Source organism: Ascaphus truei, chromosome 16 (genome assembly GCF_040206685.1).
Source record: "Ascaphus truei isolate aAscTru1 chromosome 16, aAscTru1.hap1, whole genome shotgun sequence".
Lineage (NCBI taxonomy): Eukaryota > Metazoa > Chordata > Amphibia > Anura > Ascaphidae > Ascaphus > Ascaphus truei.
This window is the reverse complement of record NC_134498.1, coordinates 49474698-49488158: the sequence shown is the minus strand read 5'-3', so window position 1 is coordinate 49488158 and position 13461 is coordinate 49474698. Positions and strand designations below refer to the sequence as shown.

Here is a 13461-nt window from a genome sequence, read left to right as displayed (position 1 = left end):
TCCCTGATCCAGCCCTCTGCATACACAGTGCCCCTGATCCAGCCTCTGCATACACAGTGCCCCCCTGATCCAGCCTCTGCATACACAGTGCCCCCCTGATCCAGCCTCTGCATACACAGTGCCCCCCTGATCCAGCCTCTGCATACACAGTGCCCCCCTGATCCAGCCTCGATACCACAGTGCCCCCTGATCCAGCCTCTGCATACACAATGCCCCCCTGATCCAGCCTCTGCATACACAGTGCCCCCCTGATCCAGCCTCTGCATACACAGTGCCCCCTGATCCAGCTCTGCATACACAGTGCCCCCTGATCCAGCCTCTGCATACACAGTGCCCCCCTGATCCAGCCCTCTGCATACACAGTGCCCCCCTGATCCCAGCCTCTGCATACACAGTGCCCCCCTGATCCAGCCTCTGCATACACAGTGCCCCCCTGATCCAGCCTCTGCATACACAGTGCCCCCCTGATCCAGCCTCTGCATACACAGTGCCCCCCTGATCCAGGCCTCTGCATACACAAGTGCCCCCCTGATCCAGCCTCTGCATACACAGTGCCCCCCTGATCCAGCCTCTGCATACACAGTGCCCCCCTGATCCAGCCTCTGCATACACAGTGCCCCCCTGATCCAGCCTCTGCATACACAGTGCCCCCCTGATCCAGCCTCTGCATACACAGTGCCCCCCTGATCCAGCCTCTGCATACACAGTGCCCCCCTGATCCAGCCTCTGCATACACAGTGCCCCCCTGATCCAGCCTCTGCATACACAATGCCCCCCTGATCCAGCCTCTGCATACACAGTGCCCCCCTGATCCAGCCTCTGCATACACAGTGCCCCCCTGATCCAGCCTCTGCATACACAGTGCCCCCCTGATCCAGCCTCTGCATACACAGTGCCCCCCTGATCCAGCCTCTGCATACACAGTGCCCCCCTGATCCAGCCTCTGCATACACAGTGCCCCCCTGATCCAGCCTCTGCATACACAGTGCCCCCCTGATCCAGCCTCTGCATACACAGTGCCCCCCTGATCCAGCCTCTGCATACACAGTGCCCCCCTGATCCAGCCTCTGCATACACAGTGCCCCCCTGATCCAGCCTCTGCATACACAGTGCCCCCCTGATCCAGCCTCTGCATACACAGTGCCCCCCTGATCCAGCCTCTGCATACACAGTGCCCCCCTGATCCAGCCTCTGCATACACAGTGCCCCCCTGATCAGCCTCTGCATACACAGTGCCCCCCTGATCCAGCCTCTGCATACACAGTGCCCCCCTGATCCAGCCTCTGCATACACAGTGCCCCCCTGATCCAGCCTCTGCATACACAGTGCCCCCCTGATCCAGCCTCTGCATACACAGTGCCCCCCTGATCCAGCCTCTGCATACACAGTGCCCCCCCTGATCCAGCCTCTGCATACACAGTGCCCCCCTGATCCAGCCTCTGCATACACAGTGCCCCCCTGATTCCAGCCTCTGCATACACAGTGCCCCCCTGATCCAGCCTCTGCATACACAGTGCCCCCCTGATCAGCCTCTGCATACACAGTGCCCCCCTGATCCAGCCTCTGCATACACAGTGCCCCCCTGATCCAGCCTCTGCATACACAGTGCCCCCCTGATCCAGCCTCTGCATACACAGTGCCCCCCTGATCCAGCCTCTGCATACACAGTGCCCCCCTGATCCAGCCTCTGCATACACAATGCCCCCCTGATCCAGCCTCTGCATACACAATGCCCCCCTGATCCAGCCTCTGCATACACAGTGCCCCCCTGATCCAGCCTCTGCATACACAGTGCCCCCCTGATCCAGCCTCTGCATACACAATGCCCCCCTGATCCAGCCTCTGCATACACAGTGCCCCCCCTGATCCAGCCTCTGCATACACAGTGCCCCCTGATCCAGCCTCTGCATACACAGTGCCCCCCTGATCCAGCCTCTGCATACACAGTGCCCCCCTGATCCAGCCTCTGCATACACAGTGCCCCCCTGATCCAGCCTCTGCATACACAGTGCCCCCCTGATCCAGCCTCTGCATACACAGTGCCCCCCTGATCCAGCCTCTGCATACACAGTGCCCCCCTGATCCAGCCTCTGCATACACAGTGCCCCCCTGATCCAGCCTCTGCATACACAGTGCCCCCCTGATCAGCCTCTGCATACACAGTGCCCCCCTGATCCAGCCTCTGCATACACAATGCCCCCCTGATCCAGCCTCTGCATACACAGTGCCCCCCTGATCCAGCCTCTGCATACACAGTGCCCCCCTGATCCAGCCTCTGCATACACAGTGCCCCCCTGATCCAGCCTCTGCATACACAATGCCCCCCTGATCCAGCCTCTGCATACACAGCCGCCCCCCTGATCCAGCCTCTGCATACACAAGTGCCCCCCTGATCCAGCCTCTGCATACACAGTGCCCCCCTGATCCAGCCTCTGCATACACAGTGCCCCCCTGATCCAGCCTCTGCATACACAGTGCCCCCCTGATCCAGCCTCTGCATACACAGTGCCCCCCTGATCCAGCCTCTGCATACACACGTGCCCCCCCTGATCCAGCCTCTGCATACACAGTGCCCCCCTGATCCAGCCTCTGCATACACAGTGCCCCCCTGATCCAGCCTCTGCATACACAGTGCCCCCCTGATCCAGCCTCTGCATACACATTGCCCCCCTGATCCAGCCTCTGCATACACAATGCCCCCCTGATCCAGCCTCTGCATACACAGTGCCCCCCTGATCCAGCCTCTGCATACACAAGTGCCCCCCTGATCCAGCCTCTGCATACACAGTGCCCCCCTGATCCAGCCTCTGCATACACAGTGCCCCCCTGATCCAGCCTCTGCATACACAGTGCCCCCCTGATCCAGCCTCTGCATACACAGTGCCCCCCTGATCCAGCCTCTGCATACACAGTGCCCCCCTGATCCAGCCTCTGCATACACAGTGCCCCCCTGATCCAGCCTCTGCATACACAGTGCCCCCCTGATCCAGCCTCTGCATACACAGTGCCCCCCTGATCCAGCCTCTGCATACACAATGCCCCCCTGATCCAGCCTCTGCATACACAGTGCCCCCCTGATCCAGCCTCTGCATACACAGTGCCCCCCTGATCCAGCCTCTGCATACACAATGCCCCCCTGATCCAGCCCTCTGCATACACAGTGCCCCCCTGATCCAGCCTCTGCATACACAGTGCCCCCTGATCCAGCCTCTGCATACACAATGCCCCCCTGATCCAGCCTCTGCATACACAATGCCCCCCTGATCCAGCCTCTGCATACACAGTGCCCCCCTGATCCAGCCTCTGCATACACAGTGCCCCCCTGATCCAGCCTCTGCATACACAATGCCCCCCCTGATCCAGCCTCTGCATACACAGTGCCCCCCTGATCCAGCCTCTGCATACACAGTGCCCCCCTGATCCAGCCTCTGCATACACAGTGCCCCCCTGATCCAGCCTCTGCATACACAGTGCCCCCCTGATCCAGCCTCTGCATACACAGTGCCCCCCTGATCCAGCCTCTGCATACCAGTGCCCCCTGATCCAGCCTCTGCATACACAGTGCCCCCCTGATCCAGCCTCTGCATACACAGTGCCCCCCTGATCCAGCCTCTGCATACACAGTGCCCCCCTGATCCAGCCTCTGCATACACAGTGCCCCCCTGATCCAGCCTCTGCATACACAGTGCCCCCCTAATCCAGCCTCTGCATACACAGTGCCCTCCTGATCCAGCCTCTGCATACACAGTGCGCCCCTGATCCAGCCTCTGCATACACAGTGCCCCCCTGATCCAGCCTCTGCATACACAGTGCCCCCCTGATCCAGCCTCTGCATACACAGTGCCCCCCTGATCCAGCCTCTGCATACACAGTGCCCCCCTGATCCAGCCTCTGCATACACAGTGCCCCCCTGATCCAGCCTCTGCATACACAGTGCCCCCCTGATCCAGCCTCTGCATACACAGTGCCCCCCTGATCCAGCCTCTGCATACACAGTGCCCCCCTGATCCAGCCTCTGCATACACAGTGCCCCCCTGATCCAGCCTCTGCATACACAGTGCCCCCCTGATCCAGCCTCTGCATACACAGTGCCCCCCGATCCAGCCTCTGCATACACAGTGCCCCCCGATCCAGCCTCTGCATACACAGTGCGCCCCTGATCCAGCCTCTGCATACACAGTGCCCCCCTGATCCAGCCTCTGCATACACAGTGCCCCCCCTGATCCAGCCTCTGCATACACAGTGCCCCCCTGATCCAGCCTCTGCATACACAGTGCCCCCCTGATCCAGCCTCTGCATACACAGTGCCCCCCTGATCCAGCCTCTGCATACACAGTGCCCCCTGATCCAGCCTCTGCATACACAGTGCCCCCCTGATCCAGCCTCTGCATACACAGTGCTCCCCTGATCCAGCCTCTGCATACACAGTGCCCCCCTGATCCAGCCTCTGCATACACAGTGCCCCCCGATCCAGCCTCTGCATACACAGTGCCCCCCTGATCCAGCCTCTGCATACACAGTGCTCCCCTGATCCAGCCTCTGCATACACAGTGCCCCCCTGATCCAGCCTCTGCATACACAGTGCCCCCCTGATCCAGCCTCTGCATACACAGTGCCCCCCTGATCCAGCCTCTGCATACACAGTGCCCCCTGATCCAGCCTCTGCATACACAGTGCCCCCCTGATCCAGCCTCTGCATACACAGTGCCCCCCCTGATCCAGCCTCTGCATACACAGTGCCCCCCCGATCCAGCCTCTGCATACACAGTGCCCCCCGATCCAGCCTCTGCATACACAGTGCCCCCCCCTGATCCAGCCTCTGCATACACAGTGCCCCCCTGATCCAGCCTCTGCATACACAGTGCCCCCCTGATCCAGCCTCTGCATACACAATGCCCCCCTGATCCAGCCTCTGCATACAGTGCCCCCCTGATCCAGCCTCTGCATACACCGTGCCCCCCTGATCCAGCCTCTGCATACACAGTGCGCCCCTGATCCAGCCTCTGCATACACAGTGCCCCCCTGATCCAGCCTCTGCATACACAAGTGCCCCCCTGATCCAGCCTCTGCATACACCGTGCGCCCCTGATCCAGCCTCTGCATACACAGTGCCCCCCTGATCCAGCCTCTGCATACACAGTGCGCCCCTGATCCAGCCTCTGCATACACAGTGCCCCCCGATCCAGCCTCTGCATACACAGTGCCCCCCTGATCCAGCCTCTGCATACACAGTGCCCCCCTGATCCAGCCTCTGCATACACAGTGCCCCCCTAATCCAGCCTCTGCATACACAGTGCCCCCCTAATCCAGCCTCTGCATACACAGTGCCCTCCTGATCCAGCCTCTGCATACACAGTGCGCCCCTGATCCAGCCTCTGCATACACAGTGCCCCCCTGATCCAGCCTCTGCATACACAGTGCTCCCCTGATCCAGCCTCTGCATACACAGTGCCCCCTGATCCAGCCTCTGCATACACAGTGCCCCCCTGATCCAGCCTCTGCATACACAGTGCCCCCCTGATCCAGCCTCTGCATACACAGTGCCCCCCTGATCCAGCCTCTGCATACAGAGTGCCCCCCTGATCCAGCCTCTGCATACACAGTGCCCCCCTGATCCAGCCTCTGCATACACAGTGCCCTCCTGATCCAGCCTCTGCATACACAGTGCCCCCCTGATCCAGCCTCTGCATACACAGTGCCCCCCTGATCCAGCCTCTGCATACACAGTGCCCCCCGATCCAGCCTCTGCATACACATTGCCCCCCCGATCCAGCCTCTGCATACACAGTGCCCCCCTGATCCAGCCTCTGCATACACAGTGCCCCCCCGATCCAGCCTCTGCATACACAGTGCCCCCCTGATCCAGCCTCTGCATACACAGTGCCCTCCTAATCCAGCCTCTGCATACACAGTGCCCCCCTGATCCAGCCTCTGCATACACAGTGCCCCCCTGATCCAGCCTCTGCATACACAGTGCCCTCCTAATCCAGCCTCTGCATACACAGTGCCCTCCTGATCCAGCCTCTGCATACACAGTGCGCCCCTGATCCAGCCTCTGCATACACAGTGCCCCCCTGATCCAGCCTCTGCATACACAGTGCTCCCCTGATCCAGCCTCTGCATACACAGTGCCCTCCTGATCCAGCCTCTGCATACACAGTGCCCCCCTGATCCAGCCTCTGCATACACAGTGCCCCCCTGATCCAGCCTCTGCATACACGGTGACCCCCTGATCCAGCCTCTGCATACACAGTGCCCCCTGATCCAGCCTCTGCATACACAGTGCCCCCCTGATCCAGCCTCTGCATACACAGTGCCCCCCTGATCCAGCCTCTGCATACACAATGCCCCCCTGATCCAGCCTCTGCATACACAGTGCCCCCCCTGATCCAGCCTCTGCATACACAGTGCCCCCCTGATCCAGCCTCTGCATACACAGTGCCCCCCTGATCCAGCCTCTGCATACACAGTGCCCCCCTGATCCAGCCTCTGCATACACAGTGCCCCCCTGATCCAGCCTCTGCATACAGAGTGCCCTCCTGATCCAGCCTCTGCATACACAGTGCCCCCCTGATCCAGCCTCTGCATACACAGTGCCCCCCTGATCCAGCCTCTGCATACACAATGCCCCCCTGATCCAGCCTCTGCATACACAGTGCCCCCCTGATCCAGCCTCTGCATACACAGTGCCCCCCTGATCCAGCCTCTGCATACACAGTGCCCCCCTGATCCAGCCTCTGCATACACAGTGCCCCCCTGATCCAGCCTCTGCATACAGAGTGCCTCCTGATCCAGCCTCTGCATACACAGTGCCCCCCTGATCCAGCCTCTGCATACACAGTGCCCCCCTGATCCAGCCTCTGCATACACAATGCCCCCCTGATCCAGCCTCTGCATACACAGTGCCCCCCTGATCCAGCCTCTGCATACACAGTGCCCCCCTGATCCAGCCTCTGCATACACAGTGCCCCCCTGATCCAGCCTCTGCATACACAATGCCCCCCTGATCCAGCCTCTGCATACACAGTGCCCCCCCTGATCCAGCCTCTGCATACACAATGCCCCCCTGATCCAGCCTCTGCATACACAGTGCCCCCCTGATCCAGCCTCTGCATACACAATGCCCCCCTGATCCAGCCTCTGCATACACAGTGCCCCCCTGATCCAGCCTCTGCATACACCGTGCTACACGATATGGCATCATACTGCTACATTACCAGGAGGGCAAGAAAGTGACCAAGTAGTAACGTCACTGCCGATGAAGCTGGAGAATCTGGTCCCCAGCGTCACCCCCTGTGACCTTGAAGAAGTCCCTTTACCTCCCTGTGACTCCGCTCGGGCGCCTGGGCATGGATTCCCTGTGCCGGCCACATTCTGTGTACAGAGCTGTGTACACTGGCAGAGTTCTCATTTTAAATATTATTGGTCAATAATAACACAGCAGAACCCACCTCCAGGATGTGGTCCCCTGGGGTCACTTTGCCATCTGCAGCCACCAGACCGTCCCTCACAATTTCTTGCACCACGATGTTCCCCAGGGGGGTGTCCCTGCCCCCCACAATCCGCATTCCCAGCTCCTCCTCTGGGTCGTCGCGTTGGATATCCACCATGCTGGTCTCTGCGACAAGACTCGTCCTGTGAGGCTGATCTGAGGGTCACAAGGTACACAGGAGGGCATCAGGGGGGCCGTACCGTCACAACCGGCTCCATGTCATCAGGAGAGGGGGATCCAGTCCTGGTTTTCTACCGCACGTTGGTGAGAAATAATCCTTTATTTGCACGCATAATGGCGAGTTGGAAAACCAGAACTGGAGCCTGTCTGGCAATACTGGGAGTGTAACTTCTCACCACATCTGCAGAGCAAATATATTAATATTTCCCAGAAATTAAAACCTGAAATTCTGCAGAATTTGTTGAGGAAAATAAATTCATTAAAATATACTTTTTTTTTTTTTTTTTAAATGTTATTAAATAAGTGGGATTCCATTTCAGACACAGGAACTGGACTCATAATCTTTTTTAAATGCAGTCATATTTACCCCTACCGTCACACAAAGCTCTGTGGGGAAGATCATGTGACCAGGCAGTCACTAGATACAATTGGTGCACTGCTAGAGAGAGGACAGGGCTCAAAAAGGGTGTTTCAGAAGAGGAAGGGGTGTGACTTTGTAAATGGTTGCTATAGAAACAAAAAATGCTTGTTACATTATAATACATTACAAATGTCAGTTGTTTAAAAAAATGTAAATGCTAGAAGTATTTTCTCAGAGTACAGAACTGATTTATTTAAATAAATAAAACAGACGTACGATACAGCTTGGTCTGCAGCTTTAAAAAGACAGTGGCGCATAGTGGTGTGTGGTACTTTGCGTGGGAAAATAAAGCAATGGTACCTTGCTACTATCACACAGCGATCAATACTTCTAAACCATGTTGGGAATCCCTGCAGTATCCGGCATTTAACTATGGAGACCCCAAGCTGTTGATAACACGTGTGTATCTCCAGACTCTCACCGTCTTCATGCTCATCGAACGCCGGATTCACCAGGCCGGGCTCAGAGGGGCCAAGGGCCACCACAGCAGCCACCGATGACTCTGCCAGGGTGGTGGAGACTCTGTCCGCCTGGGGCGTCTCTGCCAGACCATTCTGGGGCTCTGTCCTCTCCGTCTCGGCTCTGTATTTCCTGAAGCCCGAGCATCTGCAGAAGATACAGCAAGACATTAATAAGCCATTAAAGGTACGGCCAGTCCTGGAAGCAAAGTGTACGGATATATGGCTTTCTACCAAAATCTGACACCTGGAAGTACTGTTTTAATGATGTTTTGAACATGATCTGCTGGGACTTGGGAAGGCTGTTTCCTTTTGTGTGAGGTCACCGTGTTCAACAAGGAGTTTGCCAAGGCAAAGCCCCCGTCTCCTTATCGGCTCCCTTTTAAGGACAGGGAAAAAAAACAAAAAACTTGCAATTTGTTAATTATTTCCCCCCAAAAAATAAAATTATCCAAATTGTTGCTGTTTCCGTGGATTACGGAAGCCAATTAAAATCTTTACCAAAGGTTGTTTTTTTTGGCCTGGCTACATGGGATGGCAAACCTAAAGCAAGGATCCCTTGACCTTGTAACCCTCCACAATTTGGAGGAAGGGCCAAAAGCTCAGGATGGCTGAGTTTAGGACCTTGTCCATCCAGCCTGGGCAAGAATCCGGCACAGCTCAGCGCTGGAAGACCACTGACCACTGGGTGAAAACGCCATTTAGGAAGGTTAGGAATTAAATGAAAGGAGGAGATCTCTTGACGATCCTTTCACTTGCATTAGAATCAGGGACAGAGTAGGAGAATGATACAATGTTTAGCTATCAGTCACACAGGAAGGGTTGGCCAGTCGGGTGGAAGGACCCGCAGAACCCTTTGCAGGTCTGTAACTGGACTTGAGGGAGGTAATAAGGACACGAAAAAAAGATTTTGCTTAAGTCACAATAGTGCATTCTGCCCGGACCAAGTTTCACCCAAAATCTGAATTCCAAACCAAATGTTTTTCTACTGGAGCCTTTCCGAGAAAACGTTCTAACCTCTATATAATGCATGTACCCGTGTTCTGTACTATTCCAGTGCGCCACGGGGCGAAAAACAGGGGATTATAAATGACATATTACTCAGCACGTGGGCTCTGCCATTTCCAAGTCCACGCTTTTCAGTACAACAACAAAAGGTCACGTTGTGAACACAGACTTTCCGCTGACACATAGCGTGATGTTTACAGAGCAGCCGGTCCCTGTGCCGGAGTGTTCCAGAGTAATCATTAACCAGGGACGAGGCCTGGGACTAAATCCAGTTTCCCCTTCTCCGCGGCGTTTTATTTTCCTTCCCGTGGTAGTGCGGTGCCACGTGACCCAGGATTTACTGCATGTCAGCGGGGCTCTGTATCTAGCACAGGTCTGACTATCCCAATTTCTAACACGTCAATCAGTCAGGATATCGGGATATCGGGATATCGGGATATCGGGATAGTTTGCACCCTGGTGGTGCTAGCTAATGATTTAAGGGAAGTTTCTAATTAGCCAGCAGCCAATTTTATAATATCCCCCCCCCCCCCTCCCTTATATAACCACAATCAGTTTCTACCAAATTATTAGGTATATTACGAGTTCTGGTTAGGCTGGCATGTTAGGGTTAGGCTGGCATGTTAGGGTTAGGCTGGCATGTTAGGGTTAGGCTGGCATGTTAGGGTTAGGCTGGCATGTTAGGGTTAGGCTGGCATGTTAGGGTTAGGCTGGCATGTTAGGGTTAGGCTGGCATGTTAGGGTTAGGCTGGCATGTTAGGGTTAGGCTGGCATGTTAGGGTTAGGCTGGCATGTTAGGGTTAGGCTGGCATGTTAGGGTTAGGCTGGCATGTTAGGGTTAGGCTGGCATGTTAGGGTTAGGCTGGCATGTTAGGGTTAGGCTGGCATGTTAGGGTAAGGGTATGCAAAGTTTCTAACTTTCTGGGCAAGCTACCCATCTATCTGAACAAGCTCCTCACCCCTACCACATGCAGCACTTATCATCTGAGATCTGTCTCCAAAAGACTGTTCATGGTCCCAAGGCTCAACAAAGTATCCGGCCGCTCCTCCTCCTCTCACCGTGCACCCCAAAACTGGAACAGTCTACCAGAGACTCTCACAGCCGCCACCAGTCTAATTTCTTCCAAAACTAAAGCTGTCTCACATTTTAATCTGGTCTGTAACTGTTACACACGCCTATAATATATATTATCTCTAACTGTGCATGCAATGTCGTGTATATAATGTATACCCAGCTCACTTATGTAACTATGTATTGTAACCATATATTATTTGTCATTATAACTCTGTGCCCAGGACATACTTGAAAACCCGAGGTAACTCTCAATGTATTACTTCCTGGTAAAACATTTTAAAATAAATAAATACATAAATAAATAAAGTGGTTTATTTATTCTCCTGCTGGTTAAATAAAAGCTGAACAAATCACTAGTAACCTCGAAGGAACAAAAGTCGCCTTATATATGCTTTAAGCATGGATATATTTGTGTACGGAGAACCCTTACAATGGCTAAATTATTTACAAAAAGTTATTTTTTTTGTGATTGGCTTCCAGGGATTGCACCTTAAAGGAAGACGGCGATACTGGCAAGCGCTTTCCTATTTGTATGTTCCAGGTTGGATTGCCCCCTGTGGATGCCCCAGTGTATGCACCTGTTGCGTAGGTGAGGCTCTAGCTCACAGCGTGCCACGCTATGCTTGCACTCGGGCAGGAAGGGGCAGCTCACAGACAGCTTGTCCAGCAGGTTCCTCACCAGCAGACTGGACTTGCGGCAGTTCTGGAAGAAGAGCTTCTTGCGGTCCATGGGGCAAAAGTCTCTCTCCTGCAGGAAGTTCTCCAGGCACCTATAGCAGTAGGTGTGACCGCAGGGGGTATCCATGGGCTGGAGCAGGGGCTGGAGACAGATGTGACAGACCAGCTCATCGTCCACCTCTTCCTGAAAGTTGTAGATGTGGTTTTCAGTCACCAGGTGAGTCTGCCCACAATCCGGGCACAGATCGGGGGGCTTGGAGCCTGCGTCCGTGGGCACAGGGTCTGCCATCGCCCGGTTATATCCGGTGGCTTCTGCAGATGAGGCTCCAACTGGATTATACTTCAGGCATCTGCAGCGTGACGTTCTGCGGGTTAAAGAAGATCAAATAAGAATGGATTCTTTCTTCCGCCAACACAAACACAATATGACCGCAGTGAGAAATATCGCAAGGTTTAAGGAAAATGACACCAGTGGAGAAGAAGGAACGGAAGAGAAGACTCATATTACCCGAGAATCTGGGACACATAAAACAAAGCCAGTGGTAACCAATACCCAGAACAGAACAAGTTACACAGGCAACTTATATACAGGTATACAGACAGTAACTAACGCAGGTAACCAATACCCAGAACAGAACAAGTTACACAGGTAACTTATATACAGGTATACAGACAGTAACTACCGCAGGTAACCAATACCCAGCACAGAACAAGTTACACAGGCAACTTATATACAGGTATACAGACAGTAACTACCGCAGATAACCAATACCCAGAACAGAACAAGTTACACAGGTAACTTATATACAGGTATACAGATAGTAACTACGGCAGGTAACCAATACCCAGAACAGAACAAGTTACACAGGCAACTTATATACAGGTATACAGACAGTAACTAACGCAGGTAACCAATACCCAGCACAGAACACGTTACACAGGTAACTTATATACAGGTATACAGACAGTAACTAACGCAGGTAACCAATACCCAGAACAGAACAAGTTACACAGGTAACTTATATACAGGTATACAGACAGTAACTAACGCAGGTAACCAATACCCAGAACAGAACAAGTTACACAGGCAACTTATATACAGGTATACAGACAGTAACTAACGCAGGTAACCAATACCCAGAACAGAACAAGTTACACAGGCAACTTATATACAGGTATACAGACAGTAACTAACGCAGGTAACCAATACCCAGCACAGAACAAGTTACACAGGCAACTTATATACAGGTATACAGACAGTAACTACCGCAGGTAACCAATACCCAGCACAGAACAAGTTACACAGGCAACTTATATACAGGTATACAGACAGTAACTAACGCAGGTAACCAATACCCAGCACAGAACAAGTTACACAGGTAACTTATATACAGGTATACAGACAGTAACTAACGCAGGTAACCAATACCCAGCACAGAACAAGTTACACAGGCAACTTATATACAGATATACAGACAGTAACTAACGCAGGTAACCAATACCCAGAACAGAACAAGTTACACAGGCAACTTATATACAGGTATACAGACAGTAACTAACGCGGGTAACCAATACCCAGAACAGAACAAGTTACACAGGTAACTTATATACAGGTATACAGACAGTAACTAACGCAGGTAACCAATACCCAGCACAGAACAAGTTACACAGGCAACTTATATACAGGTATACAGACAGTAACTAACGCAGGTAACCAATACCCAGCACAGAACAAGTTACACAGGCAACTTATATACAGGTATACAGACAGTAACTAACGCAGGTAACCAATACCCAGAACAGAACAAGTTACACAGGTAACTTATATACAGGTATACAGACAGTAACTACCGCAGGTAACCAATACCCAGAACAGAACAAGTTACACAGGTAACTTATATACAGGTATACAGACAGTAACTACCGCAGGTAACCAATACCCAGAACAGAACAAGTTACACAGGCAACTTATATACAGGTATACAGACAGTAACTAACGCAGGTAACCAATACCCAGAACAGAACAAGTTACACAGGCAACTTATATACAGGTATACAGACAGTAACTAACGCAGGTAACCAATACCCAGAACAGAACAAGTTACACAGGTAACTTATATACAGGTATACAGACAGTAACTACCGCAGG

General features: G+C 53.5%; 1 protein-coding gene across 3 annotated transcripts in view; it reads right to left on the bottom strand.

The window, feature by feature from the left end:
* Positions 1–13461, bottom strand: part of LOC142467608 (ligand of Numb protein X 2-like) — a 52045-nt gene that overhangs the window by 11694 nt on the left and 26890 nt on the right. For all 3 annotated transcript variants that reach the window (XM_075573527.1, XM_075573525.1, XM_075573526.1), the window contains 3 exons: positions 11213–11677; positions 8515–8699; positions 7452–7648 (listed from right to left, as the gene is read on the bottom strand). In XM_075573527.1, the coding sequence (XP_075429642.1) occupies positions 7452–7648; positions 8515–8699; positions 11213–11601 (771 nt within the window). In that variant the 5' untranslated portion in view covers positions 11602–11677. The remainder of the gene's footprint in view (positions 1–7451; positions 7649–8514; positions 8700–11212; positions 11678–13461) is intronic.